Raw genomic sequence first — 22835 nt, 5'->3', positions numbered from 1 at the left:
CATAACATACCATCACCACATCAAAATCACCACCCAGGCACCTCCGTCAACTTACACCACAACCCGCCCTTGGGCTTCGACGTCACACCCCCCTTAATCTCCGGCATGCCCTCCGCCTTCAACGGGCTCCCCTCCTCAAACCTCGTCTCAAACCTCCCCACCCAACAAGCCAACAAACACGCAAACTCAGCCTGCGCAAACTTCTGCCCGATACAACTCCTCGGGCCATGCAAAAACGTCAAAAACGAATAGTTGGACTCCGCGCTTCCCTTGCTATTCGCCTTCCCATCCGCGTTCAACCACCTCTCCGGCTTGAACTCCATCCTGTCGTCGCCCCACAGCGCGGCGTTCGTGTTCGTCGCCCAAGGCGAGAGGATGATCATCGTCCCCTTGGGGATGACTTCCCCGGCGATCGAGGTGTCTTTCTCCGCGACGCGGAGGGTGAGGGCGACGGGGGACCAGAGGCGGAGGACCTCGCTGGTGACGGCTTGGAGGTAGTGGCAGTCGTCGATCTGCGCGGCGGTGATGTCGGACGAGGACGACGGGATATTCGCGCGGATTTCCTCGCGGAGTCTGGCTTGGATGTCGGGTTGTTTGCACAGGCTGAAGAGCGCCCAGATCATGGCCGTTGCGGTGGTTTCGTGGCCCGCGACTAGGAAGGTCATCATTTGGTTGACGAGGTCTTCGTCGGCGAAGCCGCCGGATTCCAGCGCGATGGAGAGGATGTCATTTCCGACGGCGGAGGCGTCTTTCTCTTTCGCGGCGTGTTTCTTCGCGATCGTGTCCCGGCAGACTTGCTTGATGTACTCGGCCGCGCCGTTGATTTCGTGGTTGCGCTTGATGGGGAGACGACGAACGATCCAGAAGGGGACGAAGAGCCCCGCGAGCTGGAGGAGGCGGCCGGTGGGACCCGGGTTGAAGACGTCTTGGTAGGTTTTGGAGAGTTTGTTCGTGGGGTCGTGCAGGCTGTCAAAGTCTTGGCCCATGCCGCTGAGGCCGATGATGTCGAGGGTGGCGCGGGACGCCCAGTTGCCCACGTCGATGGCGCCTGCTTCATGTTTTGTCTCTGTGCTGTGGTTGTCGGTGTCGGAGATGTGGTGTTCGTCGATGTCCTTGGCTTTGGAGGCGGCGGAGAGGCAGTCGATTAGTTCCTGGCCCTTTTTCCAGAAGACCGGGTAGATGTTCTTGACGTGGCGGAAGGCGAAGGCGGGCATCAAATTCTTCCTCTGAATCTTATGCTCTTCGCCCTCAGCGAGGAGTATTCCCACACCAAGGATTCTCCCCAATCCGTTGCGGACTTGAGGCGGTTTAATGAAGTCGTAGTTCTTCGTCACGAGGACTTCGCTCAGAGCCGCCGGCGTAGTAACGAGGAGTCGTTCCTGGAACCAGATCGAATATCGAATCAGCCCATTATTCGGCACATTGGCGGTCCAGTCCCGCATCGGAGCCCCAGAAGCCTCTTTAATAACCCGTCTCGTCTGCCCCAGGAAAAAGTCGCCATTGGGCGCTTGGGGAATATGCCGGATCGGACTGAAGAAGCGCGGGTACACGACTATGCGGTAGAAGATGAAAGCCGCGAATTGGAGGAAGAACAGCAGGAACGCCGTCGTGAACGTCCCCAGCGAGAACCGCGGCGCATATCTCGCCAGAAGTAACGATTCGACGTACGAAGCGCCGAGAATTTGGAGAGTCCGCGACATGTTGCCAGCCGTCAAGGGAGAGTAAAGGCCAGGTTTCGAAGTATCTCGCGCTCGACGATTGCTCATGTGTGGCGGCTAGGCGAGCATGTGTATATAGTTTCTCGACAGGAAGAGGTGAAGTTGACAGCTGTGTGGATTTTGAGTTTCGTCCTCGGCGAGGAAAGCTTCCTGCTACAAGGCTGAGTTCCGCTGCGTGCAGGTACGAGGGATCCAGTAGTATAGCGGTTTTGTTCTGTGGGAGATGTTGTGCCGATGCGATGGGGGTTGTTTTCATGACGCTTTGATTAGAGGTGCCTGGTGGTAGGGGTGAAGTGGATCGGCCGCCGGAACGAATGCGATGGCCGGCTCCGCTTCACATGCTCAATCCTTCTTTGGATTAGGCGGGCGCTGTGGTTGCCTGATTGGGAGCGTTAGTGGATGGAAGTAGAGCTACGTTGCCAGCCTCGTGAATCGTGAGGATCAGTTGACGTGATGAACGGCCCCGTGGTCCCTACAAGCACGTCGTGAAGGGTGCGAACCTCGGCTCATGCATTTCTCTCTCACGTTTATGCATCGACAGATCTCTAGTCTACGATGGCTGAACATTGGCCTGCCAAAGCCTTGAACTTACTAGCTACGACCTCGACCTCGACCTCGCCCATCAAAAGATCCGGAAGTACTGGAACTCCAAATCTTCTCTCATCGTCTGAGCTCTTTCTCGCGACTCGGTCTCCAGATCGTTCAATTCTCGCAGGGCATCTTCGTACTCAGGTCTGCTGACAGGAAAATTCCTTGTCCGTAGAGAACGTTCCAGCGACCAGATATTCAGAGGCTCTCCACCTCGGTCCTTACGATCGAATCTTTTCAGTTTCGATTCCGTTTCATGCCGCTTCGCGCTGTAAACCATCATGTCGAGCTCTTGGTCACTATGCCGGAACTTGGGCAACTTGTCAAACATACCAATGCGGCGAAAGGTTCGCTCTGTCGCGGAAATGGGCGTCACAAGGATGCCATACATGCCGTAGTCTTCAGGGCCCCACCATTCGTACCCCAGGACCAGGCAGTGCACTATCAGGTCCTCGGCGTAGTTGTTCTGATCTAAATCGAATGTTGGCCAGGCCCAAGGACCCAATAGGGCTTCCATTATGTGCTCGGGAAACAACTGCTGGAGGTACACCGAGCCATCTCTCCATGACATTGAGTCCGGGTCATGTTTGTTGACAGCACCGATTGCGGCGATTGTCGTGGTGATCGCTGGCGCGGAGAGCTCCAGATAGCCGTCTGTGATCTCACCGAAAGGGTTGGAGCATTTGAGCGTTCTGAAGTAATTCAAGAACGTTGCGATATGCCTGTGGTACGACTCAGGACCAACCCATCGCTTGAAGTTCACTGGACCGTTCATGGCAATCCAAGACCAGGAGGGCGCCAGGTATCCTGATTCCAGACGTGTGCTCGTAGTCTCTGAAATCCGAAACCACAGGAGGAGCTCGAACAGGTGCTGTCCCGACCAAAGTCCAGCCAGGTAGTCCAGGCCAGTCTCTGCTTTGTACAAAGATGCGAGACCAGCAAGAGCGGGAAGGCGATCGTTCTGAACCGTCAGCTGTCGCGCCGAGTAGTTTCTGGCTACGTTGATCCACAGGTGCAGGGTATTTTCAGCCAGATCAGCAATGAACAGGCCATGAGTCCACTGCTGAAAAGATTCCAGTCTCACGCTCGCTCGACCAAGATTGGCGCCCGGATCGTAGACGCCCGTATGGTCAACGCCGAAGATGGTAGGGCCAGTGTCGCTGGACTCGATCAGGCCCATCGCTTGAGCCGTGGCGCGGTCGACATAGTGGACGAAGCCAAAAGTGGGATCCCATGAGTCGTAGAAGTTGAAGTCGTCGAAGAATGTGGCGCCGGAGAAGTTGCTTTGGAGGACGTATTCGGCGGTGGCCGTTGACAAGGCCAGGAAAGGGAGGAGTACGAAGGAGTGCATGGCGGTGCTTGAATGAGTGTCTGGGTGTGCGGTAGTGACAGTCTGGATTGAGGTTTGATGTCGTCGATGTTGAGGTTGACGTTCAAGTGGTGACTGGAGTGTGTGAAAGCTGGGCAAGAGGTTGGCAGAGGCAGGAGCATCGCGCAACCCTGCTGCGATGTGAACACTCACATCAAAGGAAGGAGCGATACCATTGACCTACATTTGAAACCCGATTCAACTCGTCTCCTGATCTTAACATATCAATCTTAATACTCATCATTCCGCAACGACTCGTCAAGCTCCGCAATGCCAGCCTGTCTGGACTGGATGAACTCCTCGCGTCTCTTCACATCACCAATCACCTCTTCTCTAGCCTTGACAGCATCCTTCGGAATGGTCTCCAAAAACTCCTCCATCCTGCGCAGTTCCTCCATCGACGACGCGAGCGATGCCTTCTCGCTGTCAATCCTGAACATCAGGGCCGGCTGAGCAAACTTCGCAGGAGATACCCGTTGAGCATCGGCTCTCGCCTCCACCAGGGCCTTTTCGTAGCAGGGCATGAGTCGGTTGAGATGGCTTGCTAGGATCTCCCAGTATCGTCGATTCTCATCAGATTCATCCATCGCGTTTGATAGCGTATCCGCCCATTGCTCAGCGCGGACCCTGCGTGCTCCCGCCTGTTCTCGCAAATGTTCGTATACCATCAACGACGCCAGCTCTTCATCTGACCGTTTGTCACCCGTGGGGTCTCTGGCAAGTTCTTGTTCAGCTTCGTTGATGTCTCGCTCATGTTGCTCCACACCCAGGTCGAAGCGGAATAGTTTAAAGCGGGCGGTCCATTCTTCATCGAGGCCCTGTGCTTCGTCGACAGGCTTGGTGAACTTCGAACGAAACCTCCGACTCCATTCAAGCCGTTTCTGACATTTCTTGATGATATTGGCTGGATCGCGTTCTACATCATGGGATGGTACGCGCTCGGCAGCACTCGTTCTGATGACGTCGACCATGAAAGCATCGGCATCGAATGTATCTGGCCAGCCATGCTTCTTGTACAACGATCTCTTGGTCTTCTCCTCTACCCGGAGATTGTCCCCTAGATCGCCAGGCAGCTCCTTCAACTGTCTATACCAAGAATTGATATCTCGCAGTACTTCAGCAGCGTCTCGGCGTTGAATTAGCTCCAAGCTGTTTTCGTTCTTGATCTGGAGCGCCCTGACTTGTTCGCCCCAGGGGATCTCTTCTACGATCTCAAATCCTTCGTCGAAATCAACATCTGGCGTCTCGTCCAAGCTGAGGCCAGTCAATTCGCCACTTAAGTCTTCTTCTTCTCCATCGTCCCAGAACTCGCTGCTTCCGGCGGAGGCGGCGGCATCGTCACCTCCGTCTTCGTCTTCATCTTTCTCGCTCCAGTCACTATAGTCGTCCGTACCGCCCCAATCGCTTTTCTGCTCTTCTTCCAATTCACCATACCACCTACGATAAAAGATTGGATCCGTCGACGTCTCATAATTCGCAATCCAAATCCTATGCTCCCTCGCATCATAGATTATGACTGGCGACCTTTCCCAAATACTCGAGAGCGGCGTGTACCAAGGCCGCATGTACAGTCCATTCGCATCGTCAAAGCCAACGTTGGGATTCCCACGCAATGGATCTCTAAACCACGGATCCCGGCCTTGCGCATTTTCAGAAGGCTTCATGTGGTTGAAGAAATGCGACCTCTGGAAGAATTGGTCGGCATTTGCTGCCTTGCTGTCGATGTATGGGAGAATACTGTAGAGGTAGATGATCGCCGGATCCAGATCGAGCTCCTTGTATTGCTGTTGCATTTCGCTGGTGATGTTGTGAGGCCCACGGATGATGCCGGCGGATTCGACGTAGCACATTTCTGCCAGTGTCTCGTAGATCTGGAGCATCAGGTCTGCTATCTCGTGGAGCTTGGCCTTGTGCTCGGCGGAGAGGCCTTCAACCACGGTTGTAGCCATATTGCCGTCGAGATACCTGTTCTGAGCGAGAATTGAGAAGGCGGTATCGACCGGCTTCACATCTACACTGCGTCCGTGCTCACTCAACGAATAGTGGGAACAGACGGACGTGAAAACGTCGTTGTTAGCCACTGACAGTATAAATCTTTCCCTATGTGGATGTTGTCTGGATCATACGTAGCAGTAATGTTCGTGGGATGATAGGATCTTGGGCGTACGAGCGACTGCTTCGGATCCGGACATATGCGCGACTCGGATCTGATCCGCCATCGGAACAACCGAGCACTCAATGGCACGCAGTGCGTGAGTGCTATCGAAAGAGTGTCGGTGTTGAGAGATGAAGTCAAGCGAGAGTTGTGAGGAGAAAGTCTGATCCAACGGCTGTCCCAGCCTCCTTGAATTCGACACTGTATATAGCTCTTTCATACTCTCTTCTAACCACAAGCATTGCTTTGTTGAGTCTCTCCTATCGATTGTTTCTCACGGAGGAAGAATTGGCGACGGAATTGTTCGGTGCACGTGAGCAAAAGTCGCGGGTGTTCACCTCACCTTGTGCATCTCGTGCGCAATCGGTACCCCACCTTGATTGGCAGCAGCAGTGACTACCAGACGGTATCTTCGGCCCTGCAGAAGGCTTGGTAATAGATCTCACTACTGCTTTACTCACTTCCGTTGCTCAAAAGCAATCGTCCTCATCACACCACCACCTTTGTTTTACTGGCGAGTACAACGACGCTGGAGGCAGCACTTTCCGCCCGCCCGCTGCTCCGCGCCCGCCCACGTCTTCCAAGGCAAACACCTCAGCCTCCTCCAGCACTACCGTTTGCCGCCTTTCATAGGCGGCCTCGTACAGCCGGATCACTATTCACCAGACACCTGTCCACTGCGCCGCCGACGCGCTCCTATAATCCCGTCCTCTCCGGTCTCATCAACTTCGACAAAACCCCACCACCGCTTCCCGCCATGGCCGACGACGTGAGAGGCGACATGACTCTCGACGAGTACGAATTCCCAACATCCCGCCTTCGCCGCCGGATAGAAGACCCAGAGCGTACTCCGCTGGTCCTCATTGCTTGCGGTTCCTTCTCGCCAATTACGTTCCTCCACCTGCGCATGTTCGAAATGGCGGCCGACTATGCCCGCTTCAACACACAATTCGAAGTCGTCGGCGCATATCTCTCATGTGTCGGCGACGCATACAAGAAGACAGGTCTTGTCAAGGCCGAGCATAGAATCAACATGTGCACACTGGCAGTACAGCAAAGCAGCTGGATAAGCGTGGACCCATGGGAGGCATTGCACAGCGAATACTTGGAGACGGCCAAGGTGCTGGACCATTTCGATCATGAGATCAACGAGGTCATTGGCGGAGTAGAGACACCGGTGGGAAAGAAGAAGTGCAGGATTGCGTTGCTCGCAGGCGCGGACTTGATCCAGACGATGAGCACGCCAGGTGTGTGGGCCGATAAGGATATTGATTATATCTTGAGGAACTTTGGTGCATTCATTGTTGAGGTGAGTACATTGATGATGAACAGCCGTCCGCATTACTGACACACTTCAAGCGAACCGGCACCGACATCGATGAAGCGCTCTCAACTCTCCAGGCGTGGAAGGACAACATCTGGGTCATCCAACAGCTGGTCCAGAACGACATATCATCCACCAAGATCCGACTGTTCCGTAGGCGAGACATGTCGATTCGATATCTGGTGCCGGAGCAGGTTGTCAACTACATCGAGATGCACAATCTCTACGATGAAGATGGTGCCGCAAGCACGAATAGCGACAAGGGCAAGGAGAAGAAGGCCGGGGAGAGCTCTGGTGTTGCCAGCTCGAGTAAGGGCTGAAGCTGCTGAGATTGATGAAAGAAATCAAGAGCAGCGCCACCGGGCATCAGAAGCAACGTCCTCATCTCCTGGCTTCTCGCCTCGTTGCATGCGTATCAAAAGGCGTTCCTGGCGCTGGTGGAATCAATCGGCGTCTTACAACGACGCTTCATGGATTTACCAGATGTGTAAAGCGATGTTTTCATGATGAGACGACCGGGCTACATAAAGGCAAAAGAAACCCCCCTGCAAAGGAGTGGAGGGGAGTCAATTCAGCAAGCCTTGTGTTCCTGACGGAGCCAAAGCCGTCAGTCAGTTGTAGCACCTTAATGGCCAAAGTAAACAATTCACTTCTCTGAACTCTCCTCCTCGAACGTCTCCGATCATTTGAAAGTCATTTGGAATACCATCGTCGTCAGGGGCAGATCGCAATCGTCACAATGGCAAAAATGGCCTTTCGATTTGGAGGGGTCTGTTTTGCCCCGCATCAAAACGTCATGTTCTGGACTGCCAGATAAAATCTCCAAAGCTCCATTGAAGCGAAACAACAACAACAACGCCTCTCATACTTGATTAATGCTTTGCGCCTTGCAGAGGACCAAATCGATCACAAGCCATTTCTCAAGAACAGCTAGACAGTACGCGACACTCGCCAAGATGACGGACACGAGCAAGTACAAGTAAGTGTCTCCAATGAGCTGTCATGGACATTGAGCTGATGCTTGGAGTCAGGTTTAACCATACCATGCTGAGGGTCAAGGACCCGAAGGAGAGCGTCAAGTTCTACGAGTTCTTGGGCATGAAGCAGGTCAACAAGGTGCGTGTGAGGGCGTGTTTGATGGTCCATAGGTTTCTGACAATGCTTTCCGTTTAGTTCGAGTTCCCAGACAACAAGGTGAGTTTTGGCATCTGTTGAACTATGAACTACTCACTCATCATCCACAGTTCGACCTTTACTTCATGGCATACGACTCTCCCAAAGCCGTCTCCCACTCCAACCACTGGACCGACCGAGAAGGCATCATCGAGCTCACGCACAACTACGGCACCGAGAACGACCCGAACTACAAGTCCTGCAACGGTAACAAAGATCACGGAAAAGGATTTGGACATGTCTGTATCAGTGTAGACAATATCCAAGCGGCTTGTGCTCGGCTGGAAGATGCGGGATACAAGTTTCAGAAGAAGCTGAAGGATGGACGCATGCATCATATTGCTTTTGCGTTGGATCCTGATGAGTATTGGTTAGTGAGATATTTGGTGTTGTGAGATTGTCGGGTTGGCTGACGCATAAGCAAGGGTCGAGATCATTGCGAAGAATGATGTTGAAAAGACTGAGAATGTCAAGGAGACGGATGTGGAGACTTACAACATGAACCACACGATGTCTGTGGAATGAGACAACGTAAGACGGAGTGCATGCTGACAGTGGTATAGGATCCGTGTAAAGGACAAGGACGTCAGTCTGAAGTTCTACCAAGACATCTTCGGCATGAGCCACCTTCGAACTCACGAATCACCCAACGCTGGCTTCAACCTCTACTTCCTCGGCTATGGCTCCAAGCCCAAGGACGACACATCTGCAAACGGCGTCAACCCAACCGCAGACCGCGAAGGACTCCTCGAACTAACGTGGAACTACGGCACCGAGAAGGAAGAAGGCAAAGTCTACCACGATGGCAACTCTGATCCTCAAGGATTCGGCCATATCTGCGTGAGCGTGGACGATCTGGATGCGGCTTGCCAGCGATTCGAGGAGAAGGGTGTGCAATGGAAGAAGAGGTTGACGGATGGGAGGATGAAGAATGTTGCGTTCGTGCTCGATCCGGATGGCTACTGGATTGAGATCATTCAGAATGAGAAGCACAAGGCCGCACCTGGGAAGTACTAGGCTGTAGTCACGATCCAAGTATAACTTCTTGCTTGTACAGATTAGCCCAAGACTCTGGCGTACATTCTAAAAGCAGATGCCTCTTGGCTTTGTAGAATGACATGGCTCTCTTCATCCCTCATGCTCCTCCCTCCCGCTTCGCATACTCGTCTTCCATCCTCTCCTCAAACAATCTCTCCGCCGCTGCCTCTGCCGATCCTGGCTCGTTGCTGGAAATGTTGCCTCCACTCGATTGTTTGCCAACAGTCTCTAAAGTTGCGGTGTCCTTAGGCGCGATGTTGGCTCCACTTTCGCCGCCAACTGCTGTCTCTGAATTCGAAGGACCCTCTCGAGCCGGGCCTGTGGTTGGGTGGTTCATGGCGGAGGTTGTTGATGGGATGGTTGATTGTTGTTTGTTTGAGACTGTGGATGTTTGTCTGCAGGTCTAAGGTACATGTACCAGGTAGCCGACTGGATGACGTTGCTTTGTTTAGCGGCTAAATGTAAGTGAATCTTTAAGCTTTCGCCCCACCTCGTCCGCGTCTGTGCGCCGCCGCATTGTGAGACAAAGCCGCTTTCCTCTCTTGAGAAATCTCAATACACGCCCGCCATTGTCTCGCCAACCTGCCATATCCTACCCGCCGCCCACCGCCATTGCGACCGCCGCTTGATGCCCACTCCTTCCTCTTCGAGCGCCCGCTAACATGGCCAAGAAGAAAGGCAGCAAGGAGCCGGCGCAACCAGACGCTGCCCCCGCGGGCTCGAGTCTAATCATCTGCAGGAACAAGTACGTATGTCGCCCGTTCCGTACACTTCTCGCCCTCGAATTCCAGCGTCGCGTGCGCATGGCAAGCATCGCGATTGACTTGCGCGCAGGCATTGGCGGTATATCTCGAGCTTCCATGGACCATGGCTCCAACTCCCTCCCGAGATCCTCGATTCCCTCGCGCACCAGAACTATACGATGCCCGCCCCGCGCCTGGTTGATCCCGCGGTTTTCTACGATGTCGTGAAGATTAGAAAGGCGGTGGACGAGGCTGCGCAGGACTCGGTGCGAGCTTCGACGGGGATCAGCAATACCGCTATGAGTGGGCGCATGGACTACTTTGGGGCGGGAGGGGGACCTGGAAGCCAATTGAGTAAAGAGCGGATATTCAAGATTCGGCAGAAGGCAGTCAAGTTACTGAGCAAGGCATTCACATTGGATGAGGTTGCGGCGAGTGTTGCGACTATGCAGGCGACGAGCACGGTTGAGGATGTTGCGCAGCATGTGCTCAAGCGGGAGCCGAATAGCACTGGTTGGTAGAGTGATACTTGGGGTGAAGGGAGGGACACAAGAGCTGACAAAGTACGCCAGATGCCAAGTACGTGCATTTCTTCCACGAAAAGATCCCGTCCAGGGCAATGGAGCAGTATACCCCTCTCGAACCTCTGAACGAGATCATTACGGCACTTCCGACAGAGCACCAGGCTGCGCCTTTACGGACTCGAGCGCTCGTTCAGATCTTCAAACACCAATGGGAAGGAGCTGCGATCGACCTCACACTGGCTCTTCGAATCGTGGAAGAGACGAAGCGCGCGCATAAGCCCAATCAGCAACAATTGGAGCTGGCTAGCAAGATGAAGGAAGAGCAAGAGGCGTGGCAGAAGGGATACAAGGATTGGAGATCAGTACCTCAGCTGAAAGAAGAGGATCAACCCAGGAGCTTGGAAATGCAGTTGCTTTTCAACCGCGCGGGAGTGTACCTCACAATGGCCTGTCAAAGCGTACACACTGCGCTAGATGGGCTCAAAGAATACCAGGCGGCACAGGAAAAGGGCGAGACGAATGGCGTGGATGCGAAAGCGCAGGCTGTACGGCTGGAGGCTAGGAAGAAGGTGAAGGGATATGCGAAAAGAGCTTTGAAGGACTACACGGCTTTCATCTCACACTTCGACTACACTCCTGGACTTCCGTTCGAGATTACCAACGAGATCATGCGCAGAGTGTATGATCTTGCCAATGGTAACAAGACTCAGACACCGATGCCCAAGAACCGGACTATCGCCATGAACGGAGACGACAAGAAGCGAGTCATTGAATTGGATGGCGACGGCGAAGAGATCACCAACAGCAGTGGAGACGAGAAGGAAGCGAACAACTCCGCGTCCGCGCTCCAGAAGTACCAGAAGCCCAAGTCAGATCCCTTCGAGCGAGGCGAAGACGGCTGGCCTCGATTTCCTTCACCCAAGATCCATCCTGCGAGTGCCTTGTTCGCGGAGAAGCCTCCTTCAGACCTGCCGGTTTTTCCAAGCTCCGAAACTGAAGAGGCGATGCGAAACAACGAGACGATTCACGAGGCGTTTGGAAGTCGGGAGGCTGTGACGTATCATCCTCTGTTGACGGATGCGCTACACTCGCTGTTGCTGGCACATGCCTTAGTGCAGACCTCACCGACGGAACTCCTTCGCCATGCTCACAACGCTGCACGCTTGGCACGAATCGCGGACGGCTACCCCATCTTCCAAGCGGCTAGAAGCCCGGCCCGAGCAGACTGGATTGAGGTGCTACGTCGTGCCAACAACTGGCTCGGTCTTTCCATTCCATGGCAGAAGCTCTGTGCACCAGCGCCTCTACCAGATGCCGCAGGAGGGTGGGCGAAGGACAGCGGCAGTGGCGCATTGACGAAGCGACGTGAGTGCAAAGAGGAGACGCCTGAACAGAAGCGCGAGCGGATCAAGCAGGAGTCGATCATTGACGCCCTCTCTGACGATCGAGTCGTGGACGAGGATTCTTTCCAGAAAGCCGTGCGTGCTCGCGAACGCCGCGCCATGGAGGACGAGCAAGGCATCTCGGGACCACTTAAGGACAAGGATAGCAACACTACTTCCAATTCCGACTCGCCAGTTTCGAGTCCCAATGGAGAGGCAGCGCCGCCACCGCCCAAGCGGTGGGCTCAAGACGAAAACGGCAAGGAGTACCCCATCTCGACAGATCGCGCGGAAGCCATTGCGAGATGGATCAAGGAGAGTCCGCTTTCCATGGGTGGCAAGAAGAAGAAGCGGCCTGCCGGGAAGAGAAAGCCTGGTACGAATGGCGTCCATGAAGTCACTGAAGCCACGGGTAGTTTGGGTGTCGGTGGCGATGACGAGGAGGGCCCGGATTAGATCATCTGCCAGGTTCAATTCGGCAGCTTGTACAGCGAGCGAAGCCATGCTCGATTGTAGGCGTATGAAACATTGATCCGATTCCTGTACTATTCGTGATCATTTCCTTCCCATGGGTATCGTGCATGTGACAAAACAGTCCCGCCGCCAGCCATAACGCCGCCGCCATGAAGTCTCAACCTCGAACCCACCAGACCCACTCAGTAAAATAAACAAAGCCGCAAACCCACCCCTCCTCACTGCGCCCGCGCAACCCCCATCCTCTCATTCTGCGCGCGCAGCTCCTTAATCGCGTTCTGCGCACCGCCATCTCAATTAGCCCCTTTCCCACTCCCAACATTTCAGACAAAGAGACTTACCGCGAGCGCTTCGGGATTGACGCCATTCTCGATTAATGAGACGCAGTAGGAGAGCGATTGGCGGTCTAGCTGCGTGTTGAGGAGCGAGGAGATGGAGAAGAGGATGTCGATTGTTTCGCGGGCGGCGCGGCGTTTGTCTTCGCCTGTGGCGGTGGGATTGCTTGGGGCTGGGGGCATTGTGGTGGTTTGTTTCGCTGGGCGGAAGAAGCTCTCGTCCTCGAGTCGTTCTGGCTGCTCTCGTTTGGTTGTAGATGGAATGTCGAGGCAAGAGATGCTCGCTGTTTTGAAGAGGTGAAGTCGCGTTCCAGCCACGTCCCACCACTTTCCGCCGGGCACAAGCCACATTTCATGGACCTCACGTCTCACACGACATCGTCTTCAAAACCTCCTGGACTCGCAACCTATCGCCCGAGACAAATCGAGAACACTACCGAGATGAAACGATGGCATATTGAAACCGCACGCCTCTCGTCACCGGCCATGGAGGCCTACCCGTTCCAGTACACCGAGCACAACCTCCCGCTCGTACTCCTATCTGGATTTGGAGAACACGAATCATCTGGAGGAGCTTCCCAATTACCTCGCCAGGAATCTGGAGCGCGGATCATCACTGAATCTTCAGAATGTGAAAATGGAAGACTTCTGCAAGAGTTCCTCGCCCTCGATGGATCTGACCGGGCGTGGAACGCGGCGAGTCTGCCTGGACCGAGTGGGACGATTCGCTACAGGATGAAGACTATCGGGAGGGTAGGTACGGTCAGATTTATCTTTCCAGAAAGTTTGAGAGGCTGATTTAGGTTTTTCCTTTTACAAAGTCATATACTCTACCAGCCAGGAAAGCCGCTCCGTTGCCTCAGCCTGCGACAGATGGTGGAGGGAGTCCGCCTCCTCGTAATAAGGAGTTACATTCTCCTCTCTCGCCTCTTTCGCCTGGATCGCCGGTCTTTCCAGATGGTGTCATGACGCCTTTGTGGTTTTCGAAGCACCAGGAGCAGGTTCCGGCGATCTTCCTGGCCTTTTTCAATCTCAATGCCGGAGAAGGCGCTACGCAGGACGAGCAGATCAAGTCTGATATCAACGCGACTCGAAATGCGCTCTCGAGATCAGGATTCAAGACTCGCTTTGCTGCTGTACTCATCTCGGATTCGAGTATTTTGCACGCGCCAGAGTTGGAAGATCGACTTGCGAGTATACGGCGCGCTACGACTCTGGATCCGAAGACTGGGCTTTTCTTCGTGCCGCCGATGTCGTCTCAGGCGGAAATCGCTACTTACGTACAGACGCTGATGGCGGCATTGCAGCCACTTTGCGTGGAGTATTATCGTGACTTGACAAAGCACGCTCGACGGAAGAAGGCTCGAGGAGGACCACCTCCGCAAGTGAACTCACCTGTGGGCGGTGCATCGCAGAGTACGTCAACCTCAGGCTGGAATGTTCGGTATGAGATCAAACAGGCCGTCTTTGCAGAGTTTCGTCAAGAAATGGACGTCGCAGAAAGGCACTATTCAGCGGCGATCGAGGAGCTTTTCTCTTCTGAAGGTGGCGTGCTGGAAACGACACACAGCTGGAGTCCAAGATTCAACGAGGCACGATTACTATGCGACGCAGCGGCGATGAGAGTCATTAGATGTCAGCTCTGGCATGGTCAAACCACTGGGGCTGCGCAGAGCTGGACCAACTACAAGCTCAGGATGAGAGACCTGATTGACCGAAGAGGGAAAGGCAGCGAAACGTATAGCTGGGAGGCATGGGAAGCACGCTGGGCGCAGGCCATGAGTCAACTGATACAGATGGCTGACGTGCCTGCACTGCGGAGAGCTGAAGCAGATGAACCCATTCAGCAGGTATACTCGATGCCAGAAAGGCCCATAGATCGACTGCCGCCTTTCAATTTCCTACATCATTCTGGATACTGGTTACGACTTACAGCAAGAGGGATAAGAGCGAGATGGGAGAGAGCGATTGCCATTCCTGAGGAAGATCGAATCCCACCGGGACAATCACCAGCTTCGATGGTTGCGAGCCGGTCGAAGAATTACGATTCGTACCTTGCGCTGGATCCCCACGAGGAGATGCCCTTAGCCGGAGAGCCAGCATATGATCATGCCAATGAGCTGGGGAAAGCGTGTATTCAGGCAGCCGAGGAATTCGAAGCTAGACGACAGATGCGAATGAGCGAGCAAACACGACTAGACCTCGCAGATGACCTAGTACGATCCGGACGACATTCAGATGCTTTGAAGGTCCTCACACGCCTCTGGGAGGAGTCAACATGGCGAGAAGACGAATGGCTCACCCCATTTAGAAGTCTACTGCAATTGCTTTCTGAGTGCGCCAGGAAACAACAGACTCCGGAGAATGCAAGACTTATTCCTGCTTTGACATGGGAGTTGCTCAGCGTAGCACCCGTGGACATGCCTGAGAGCGTCTTGGATATTGGGCAGTGTCTTGACACCTGGGATCTTGAACAAGACATTGAACTAAATATCAGCGACAAGAACAGGCTAAGTCCAATCTCGATATCGTTCGCCTGGAAAGATCTTGAAAGCCACGTAGGGGAGCCGATGGAATGCCAGCTTATTCTGGCATATGAGACAAGCAAGGCATCGAAACCGGTTAAAATCTCGAATCTGGAATTCATGGTTGGCGGCAAGATCGTCAGGATACGACATGAAGCGAACAGCGGTCCCCAGGAATTTGTGGAAGTGCCTCAACCAAAAGAGCTTGATGACGGGTCACTGGAAACAACAGCAGACCTTACCTTTCAACCATCGCAAAGGAAGATTCTCAATCTTTTCCTAAATCTTCGTGAGGCTCAGGTCTTGTCTATCAGCGAAGCCAAGCTCTTGATCGAAGCCTCAAAGTTCAAATTGACGCACCAGTTCGATCAGGACGCAATCCAACCAAGCCCACGCTGGTACGTGAAGAAAAGCGGCGAAGTGAAAAGCGTGCAGCTTGCACACATGGATGCCAAATCCATCAATGTGCTGCCCAAGCCCCCGAAGATGCAGGTACATATTCACGGCTTGAGGAAACAGTACTTCACCGACGAGCAAGTTCGGCTCTCGGTCGAGCTTGTCAACGAGGAAACGGAAGCTGTTCATGCAACCATCGCACCGAAGGTCATCGGCCAAGCAGGGGAGACGACGACCTTCAAATGGGCAGACGCAGATGACGAGGAACCAGTTCGTACGTTTACGGACATGGATGCAGACGCTACGCAGACCGCGGACTTGACGATTCAGGGGCCTCCTGAGGCAGTGAGCTTTACTCTCACACTTGATCTGAGGTATACTCTACTGTCTGATCCGAGCACACCGTTGGCGAAGACAGTCAGCGTGGAGTTACCCTTCGTCATGCCATTCGACGCGAAGTTCACGTTTATCCCAAGGCTACACCAGGAGGAATGGCCCAGCTACTTCAACGCCCGCACCATCAATGGCAGCCAGGAGTTAGCAGTCGGGATCCCACAACAATGGAAACTCGGGGCTCAAATCATCAGCCTGGTCAACGACAATCTCACCGTCGAAAGAGCCGAGCTAGTCCTCCACAGCGTCCAAGGCGACGCAACCTGCAGCATCCCCAACCCATCCACGACCTCCCAACAACCCCTCCCAGCCAACAACAGCATAACGCCAACCTTCGCCCTCACGACAACAAAACACTCCCTTGACGACCGCCGCCCCAGCTACCTCGACCTCTCGCTCCACGTAGCCTGGTCCCAACCCTCTTCACCCTCAACAACCTCAAAAACAACCATCCCCATCCCCCGCCTCACAATCCCCACCTCCGAACCCCGCGTCCTCTGCACCACCAACCCTCAAGACACCGTCCCCTCCTCCTCCACCCTCGCCCTCACCTACCACCTCGAAAACCCCTCCACGCACTTCCTAACCTTCGCCCTCACCATGGAAGCCTCCTCCGAGTACGCCTTCAGCGGGCCCAAATACCGCACCCTCTCCATAGCCCCCCTGAGTCGGCACCGGGTGGATTACAATCTCTTTTTGCATGAAGATTTTGATGGGGAGAGGGAAAGGGAAGGCAAAGAGGGTGTCTGGAAGAATGTCAATCTGCAGGTGGTGGATTCGTATTATCAGAAGAATTTGAGGGTGCATCCTGGTGGGGAGCGGGTGAGGGTTGATTCCGGGACGAGGGAGGTGCAGGTGCGGTTTGGGGGATAGATTCGAATAGAGATAGGGTGGATGGCATGAGGTAGAGAGGGACGTATATAAGGTGGCATGTGCGAAAAACGATGACAGTTCACTCGTATCGTTATTCCATTCGTCATGTTCAAACGTTGCTCAAGTTTCTTTTCTTTTCGCATCATTCTTTTCATTTTCATCTTCTGTACGTAAGATATAGGTAGGTACTTCAAAGGCAGTTCAAGTGCTTTTCTTCACGCACTTGACAAACCACTCTCGCAACAATCATTCATTCCGAAGGAAGACGCCGCCTGTTCTCCCTCGAGCGCCTTCGCAATGCCCATGTAGCGCCGTGAAAACGCTTCATCGAAAAACACAAACTTCATCAAAAGTCTTGCTCCCTTTCTTCCTTTCTCTCATCCATCTTAGGTTCTTTTTAGTAGTAGTAGCGTCCGTCCGCCCAAAAAAAAAACAGCAAATTGGGTATTGAACGATTCCGAAAAAAAACCTCCACGATGACCCGCTCCGTTTAAACAATTTGAAACTCCTCATTACTCCCAGCGCGATTTTTTGAAACGAGTTGGCCGCTCCTCGGGGGCGGGCATTGAGTTGACCGATTTTTGCGCAGGAAGCGTCTTTACGAACTGCGAACTCCGACCATACCGTTCTGGGTGCCGTTCGAGAATGTCGATGGCGAGTTGCGGGCGGATTGTTGAGCGGTTGCGGAGGTAGAGGGGAAGTCCTGTGAATCGTTAGTGAATGTCACGTCAGAGGGCCATGTCAGGCACGGGGCTCCTAGAGCACAGTGCATGATAGGTCGCCAAGTCGTCGGAGTCAATGTTATTCGAAGATCTAGAGACTCATGCAAGAGCTATCAAGATTTGCGATGTTGACTAGAAGTCGGTCGCTAACCTGATGACCCTGTGCATGCCCTCGCATCTCCAAATCAACTGGCCTCCTACAGCTCGGCAACACCCGTCTGCATCTGCTACTCGTCGGTGAAGAAGCCGGGGGCTTTGACACTGACCTTGCGCTTCTGGCGCTTGGCATTGCTGCCACGCCTGCCCGTGTCATCCATTCCACCAGTACTGTAGCCATCGTCCTCATACCCCTCCTGGTATCCGACAAAGCTCGAGTCATCGTAGCGTCGCTTCTTGTTCGCCCGATCTGGTCGTCCAGCCATGTTGCCAGGAGATGCGGGCGCAGAATTGCGGATTTGAGCTGCGGGTGCTGTCTTCGCCATTGCACTTACCGGTCCGTTGGGAGCTTTGTTCATAGCCGGCTTCACGCCAGCAGCAGGATCGTCCAGGCCGAGCATGCTCTGATACTCTTTGTGCTCCTTTGGTGGGAGTCGTCCCGGGTGAAGGTCGAATGCAGCGCTCAGTTTCGAAAATATTTCATCCTCCGCGTCCTTGTTTCCAAGTTGCATGTTGCTGTCGCGCACCTTTGCCTGCCAGTAAGTCACGCCTGGTTCATGCTCAAAGTTCCATCCTGGGTCGAGCAGTCCTTGCAATTCATTCGAATTCTGGGTGGCTTTATTTCGACCTTCCAAGCCTAGGGCTTTGACCTTATTCTCGTACGACTTGCGCAGCTTGTTAATCTTCTCGCCAGTCCGAGGGTCACGCCGTGCCACTGAGGCTTGAATACGCTGAAGACTGTAGAGCTGAATAAGATCCAGTGAAGGATGCGGAAGAACTTGAGGGATGGCTGCAAGTGTTCAGAGTATTTAGCAAGGCACAGCACCGTCACACGCCGTACAAAGGCGATACTTACGAGTTGTGGAGAGCTTGTGCAGTGGCTGCACAACTGAGAGCGATGATGACGACGCAGCATCGGCGTTCCGTTGCCGCTCGTGGTTCGTTCTTCTGTGCTCTGCATCTCCATCGCCACCATCCTGTCGATCCGCCATCTCCATATCACCGTCGCTGTCTTTGCGCACTTCGCCGCCTGCGTCCGTCACAGGCGTCTGCCGACCACTGTCTCCTCCTGCGTCGCTTCCTGCGCCTCGTCCAGTTGCGTGACCGTGGAATCCAGACGTGCTCGGCGGTGTTGGAAAAGTGCTACTATTGCCTTGATGGTGATTTTGAGAAGACTGTGCCTGCCATGACGGAGACATGCGGACGCTGGGGGGAGGCGTGTTGGGGGGAATAAAGGCCTTTGTGTCGGGGTTCAAAGGTGGGCTGGCTGGTGAATACGATTCGAGTCGCTGGCGTTTGGGCGAGCGTTCCCCGTCACTGGCGGACATTTGGTGTGGTCGCTTCGTAGGGCGTTGCGTGTCGTGTGAGAGATGCTGGGGGTAAAGATGGGTGGTTGACTGGGTCGTCGTCGGGCGGGCCACTGTGCCGGCAGAGCGATCGGCGGCGGCGCGCAGCGCTTCACGGCGGCGTGTGCGATGCAGTCGGCATGTAGCGACGTCCAATGGGCGGCGAGGCGTCGGACGGCGGAGGGTTGGGGGTTGGTTGCGGTGCGGCGCTCTGGCGACGACGAGGCCTTGGGTGAGGTCAGAGACAGCAGCGAAGTCGAGAGTTGCAGCAGGAGCGGGCCACCGCGAGGCGGATCGGCGCCGCGCCCTCATCCCTGTCTTTTAGCGCGCCGCAAGCGAGCGTGAAACTCTTTTGAGTCAGGCGCCGACGCCCGAGACGTCGACGCATCCAGATGCAGACACGAGATCAACGGAAACAACCATATGAAGGCGGCCAGCTCAGATCACGGTCGTCGGCCGACATGTAATCTCTCAAACTACGATGGCGGACGAGATTGAAGACGACGGCCCTGGCGGAGGCTCATACCTATCTCGCGCCACATCAACACTCCAGAAACCAGCAATGTCAAAACAAAATGGACAACAGTCATCTGGTCCTCAAAACCAGCCAAATCTAGACCGCCAGAATGGAGCATCTTCGACCTCAAAAACAGGCGTCGTCCAGCCAAAACCACAAGCCCTCCCCCGTCGGACAGGACCCGCGTCAATCCTTGTCTCTCCCCGTCAGAAAGGCAACCCGGTACTCGACAAGATCAAATCGATGCCATGGGAATACTCCGACATACCCGCCGACTACGTCGTAGGCGTGACAACCTGCGCCCTCTTCCTCAGCCTCAAGTATCATCGACTCCACCCGGAGTACATCTACACGCGCATCAAGAACCTGCAGGGGAAGTACAACCTCCGAATCGTCCTATGTATGGTCGACATCGACAATCACGAGGAGAGCTTGAAGGAGTTGAGCAAGACGAGCGTGATCAACAATGTCACGATTGTGTTGTGTTGGTCCGCGGCGGAAGGGGCGCGGTATCTGGAGTTGTTCAAGACGTATGAGAATGCGGCGCCGACGAGTATCAAGCAGCATCAGAGCACTGCGTATAGCGATCGATTGGTCGACTTCGTCACTACGCCGAGGGCGATCAACAAGACGGATGCTGTGAGTCTGGTATCGCAGTTTGGGACTTTGAGAACCGCGGTGAATGCCCGACATGAGGAAGTTGCGACGATTGCGGGTTGGGGAGAGAAGAAGGTGCAGGCATGGTGTAATACTGTAAGGGAGCCCTTCAGAGTGCAGAGAGCGGCGAAGAGGGGTCTCAACCTAGAGAACATGGTTGCGAGTCAGCCTGTATCCAGAGCGCCGACCCTGTCAAGGGATGCGTCGAGAGCGGAAAGCGGCTCTCCAGCAGTCGAAACTCCCGCAGCAGATGACAACCAACTACCAAGCCGACCACAAACAGGCGGCGCAGACGCCGACCGTCGACCAACCTCTCGACTCGCAGAACAAGTCGATGTCGCGGCCGATAGCTCAGACCAAGAAGCGCTGGCAGCAGCCTTGGATGCCGAGAGCAACCCCAAACCAGCTACTTCCTCCAAAGTCTCCACGAGCACAACCACAGAAGTCCCAAAGAAACGCAAGCCAGCGGACGATCCCCTTAGCGAGGGGATCCAGGCTGCCTTGAACAAGTTCAGAAAGGGGTGAAAGCAGCGCAAGCAAAGCATCTGTCTTGAGCCTACCAAAGCATAGGAGTGTAGTATTCGCCGAGACGAGCCTTGAGCAAAGAGTCTGCCAGGTAGTGACTTACAAAGGCGTCGTCATAAAGGTAGAATCGTGGGCTCGTGGTTCACTGCACCGAGCAAGGAAAAACTTAAAAACCAAATAAAAATAAAAAAAACCGACCCAGAGTCGAGTACTCATCATCTATTCGACCCAACTCGTCAAGCTCATCAAAATCATTCATCATCATCACATCTCATCTCATTCCATCCCCCATTCAACTCCAATCCAACCCCTGCACCAACTTCTTCGCATACTCGGGCAACTTCAAACAAAGATGATCCTCCCTCTTCATCTCGCTCCTCGGCCCACCCAACAACTTCCCCGTCTTCGCATCGACCGGAAAATCAATCGGCGCAGGCTTCTTATGCCACTGTTCCTGCCGATCCTCCATCTGCTGGATCACACCGGAGAAGTAACAACAGCAATCGTTGCCTTCGCTGGGGCCGTGGACTTCGGCGCGGACGACTTTCTTGCACATGGAGCGCCATTCTTCCGGGGAGAGGTTGATGCTGAAGGCGGCGACGCAGCCGAGGCCGCCCGCGTGGAGGTGGGAGGTGGAGGTGTTGAGGTCTTGGAGGCGGAATTTCTTCTCTTCGCCCGCGAGGCTGGCGCGGAGGGATTCGGCGGTGATGTGTTCGAGGACTTTGGAGTAGCGCTCGGCGATGGACATGAGGAGCGTGCCGAGGAGTTGGGTGTTTTGGATGGCGGTGATGAAGCGTTTGGGGCATTCTTCGCAGGAGAGGATTTCGGAGGCGGTTTGCATGGCTTCGCGGAGGGGGTGGAGGGCGAAGGGGAAGGCGAAGGCGTTGTCCATTGATTGGAGGGTGTTCAGGGTCAGGTACATGGTTGAAAGGCAGGCGCAGTTGGGCATGAGACCCATTGGCATGCCGAGACTACTGTTGCCGCCGAGCGCTGGGTCCAGGAGGAGTTGAGTGCTGCCACCGTGAGAATGGCCATGGGTCATGCTGCTGGCGTGGCTCGACTGCAACTCCGGCGGAAGATTGAGCAACGGGGGACTACTGCTGGAGCTGTTGTCCGGTGTCAAAGCTGGTATGCCGTTCTCGCTGCCGTGTCTGTGTCCGCCTTCTGGCATTGAAAAGTCACGTCCCCAATCCCCGGCATCCTTTAGCCAAGGCTGTAGACTGCCACCTGGTGTGAAGGCAGACTCAAAGGGAGCCATGTCATATCCGCCGTCTGTGTGTAGAGACGGATCCCATATCGCGGCATCGCTGAAGTTCTGTGTGGGCGAGGAATCTCTGTCGGTTCGCGCGCGCTTTTTGGGCCTGCCCATTTGTTTCTGTGGGGAGTAGATGCAATTGATGTTCTCTCGCACGCATCTTGAGCAGTTGGGCCGTTCGCCAGTACATTTGAGCTTCTTGGTCCCTAAATATCCATGTCAGTCATGCGAACACAACATGGGATGATACAACATACTGCACTCGTCACAGGCAGCGCGTAGCTTGCCCTGCGATGCTGTGTCCGAAGATACGTGTGCCTGCGTGGCGGCTGCGGGATCAGTTTCCAGAGCCATGGCTAGCAATGTCGCCCTGCGCAAGCTCGTGAAGGGTCGGACACAATTGCTATGGAATAGAGCAGAGATGCGAGGGCAGACGGGGTGGAATGTCTCCGAAAGATATATCAGAGAGTCGAAGCTACCTGCTACCTGATCTGCCTGCAGTGAGACGGCTACTCGATGGTGGCTAGTCTTATTAGTGGCATCGCCGACCAGAGCGCGGACGGTGTGGTCAGCTCTGGAGGAGGGAGGTGTGCAAAGGAGCTGAAGCTGCACGGCTCCAAGACTGCCGTGACGCAGAGCTGCTGATT

The 22835-nt window shown here is 54.5% G+C and overlaps 11 protein-coding genes across 11 annotated transcripts; 5 read left to right on the top strand and 6 right to left on the bottom strand.

The window, feature by feature from the left end:
• Positions 1 to 26: 26 nt before the first annotated feature.
• On the bottom strand, positions 27 to 1700 carry M409DRAFT_18421 (uncharacterized protein; the record flags this gene model as incomplete). The annotated part of the gene is made up of 1 exon (XM_033804485.1): positions 27 to 1700. One exon carries the CDS (start codon positions 1698 to 1700, stop codon positions 27 to 29), a length of 1674 nt encoding a protein of 557 aa, XP_033672197.1.
• A 640-nt stretch (positions 1701 to 2340) lies between these two features.
• On the bottom strand, positions 2341 to 3657 carry M409DRAFT_18420 (glycoside hydrolase family 16 protein; the record flags this gene model as incomplete). Its single annotated transcript, XM_033804484.1, has 1 exon — positions 2341 to 3657. The coding sequence occupies one exon, from the start codon at positions 3655 to 3657 to the stop codon at positions 2341 to 2343; it is 1317 nt and encodes a 438-aa protein (XP_033672196.1).
• Positions 3658 to 3905: 248 nt separating this feature from the next.
• M409DRAFT_18419 (uncharacterized protein) lies at positions 3906 to 5624 on the bottom strand (the record flags this gene model as incomplete). The annotated part of the gene is made up of 1 exon (XM_033804483.1): positions 3906 to 5624. The coding sequence occupies one exon, from the start codon at positions 5622 to 5624 to the stop codon at positions 3906 to 3908; it is 1719 nt and encodes a 572-aa protein (XP_033672195.1).
• Positions 5625 to 6587: 963 nt separating this feature from the next.
• M409DRAFT_63644 (uncharacterized protein) lies at positions 6588 to 7474 on the top strand (the record flags this gene model as incomplete). Its single annotated transcript, XM_033815696.1, has 2 exons — positions 6588 to 7139; positions 7190 to 7474. The coding sequence occupies 2 exons, from the start codon at positions 6588 to 6590 to the stop codon at positions 7472 to 7474; spliced, it is 837 nt and encodes a 278-aa protein (XP_033672194.1).
• Positions 7475 to 8110: 636 nt separating this feature from the next.
• On the top strand, positions 8111 to 9344 carry M409DRAFT_63643 (uncharacterized protein; the record flags this gene model as incomplete). The annotated part of the gene is made up of 6 exons (XM_033815695.1): positions 8111 to 8133; positions 8186 to 8270; positions 8328 to 8348; positions 8399 to 8697; positions 8753 to 8839; positions 8891 to 9344. The coding sequence occupies 6 exons, from the start codon at positions 8111 to 8113 to the stop codon at positions 9342 to 9344; spliced, it is 969 nt and encodes a 322-aa protein (XP_033672193.1).
• A 683-nt stretch (positions 9345 to 10027) lies between these two features.
• On the top strand, positions 10028 to 12470 carry M409DRAFT_18416 (uncharacterized protein; the record flags this gene model as incomplete). Its single annotated transcript, XM_033804482.1, has 3 exons — positions 10028 to 10110; positions 10200 to 10621; positions 10681 to 12470. 3 exons carry the CDS (start codon positions 10028 to 10030, stop codon positions 12468 to 12470), a joined length of 2295 nt encoding a protein of 764 aa, XP_033672192.1.
• Positions 12471 to 12706: 236 nt separating this feature from the next.
• Positions 12707 to 13006, bottom strand: M409DRAFT_18415 (uncharacterized protein; the record flags this gene model as incomplete). Its single annotated transcript, XM_033804481.1, has 2 exons — positions 12707 to 12766; positions 12830 to 13006. The coding sequence occupies 2 exons, from the start codon at positions 13004 to 13006 to the stop codon at positions 12707 to 12709; spliced, it is 237 nt and encodes a 78-aa protein (XP_033672191.1).
• A 303-nt stretch (positions 13007 to 13309) lies between these two features.
• On the top strand, positions 13310 to 17010 carry M409DRAFT_18414 (uncharacterized protein; the record flags this gene model as incomplete). Its single annotated transcript, XM_033804480.1, has 2 exons — positions 13310 to 13576; positions 13645 to 17010. 2 exons carry the CDS (start codon positions 13310 to 13312, stop codon positions 17008 to 17010), a joined length of 3633 nt encoding a protein of 1210 aa, XP_033672190.1.
• A 598-nt stretch (positions 17011 to 17608) lies between these two features.
• On the bottom strand, positions 17609 to 19216 carry M409DRAFT_18413 (uncharacterized protein; the record flags this gene model as incomplete). The annotated part of the gene is made up of 3 exons (XM_033804479.1): positions 17609 to 17713; positions 17999 to 18678; positions 18745 to 19216. The coding sequence occupies 3 exons, from the start codon at positions 19214 to 19216 to the stop codon at positions 17609 to 17611; spliced, it is 1257 nt and encodes a 418-aa protein (XP_033672189.1).
• A 580-nt stretch (positions 19217 to 19796) lies between these two features.
• M409DRAFT_50760 (uncharacterized protein) lies at positions 19797 to 20933 on the top strand (the record flags this gene model as incomplete). Its single annotated transcript, XM_033811624.1, has 1 exon — positions 19797 to 20933. The coding sequence occupies one exon, from the start codon at positions 19797 to 19799 to the stop codon at positions 20931 to 20933; it is 1137 nt and encodes a 378-aa protein (XP_033672188.1).
• A 292-nt stretch (positions 20934 to 21225) lies between these two features.
• On the bottom strand, positions 21226 to 22542 carry M409DRAFT_50759 (uncharacterized protein; the record flags this gene model as incomplete). The annotated part of the gene is made up of 2 exons (XM_033811623.1): positions 21226 to 22394; positions 22446 to 22542. 2 exons carry the CDS (start codon positions 22540 to 22542, stop codon positions 21226 to 21228), a joined length of 1266 nt encoding a protein of 421 aa, XP_033672187.1.
• Positions 22543 to 22835: the final 293 nt, after the last annotated feature.

This window comes from Zasmidium cellare (genome assembly GCF_010093935.1).
Source record: "Zasmidium cellare ATCC 36951 unplaced genomic scaffold M409scaffold_5, whole genome shotgun sequence".
NCBI classification, from domain to species: Eukaryota; Fungi; Ascomycota; class Dothideomycetes; order Mycosphaerellales; family Mycosphaerellaceae; genus Zasmidium; species Zasmidium cellare.
This window is presented reverse-complemented; position numbering and strand designations above follow the sequence as displayed.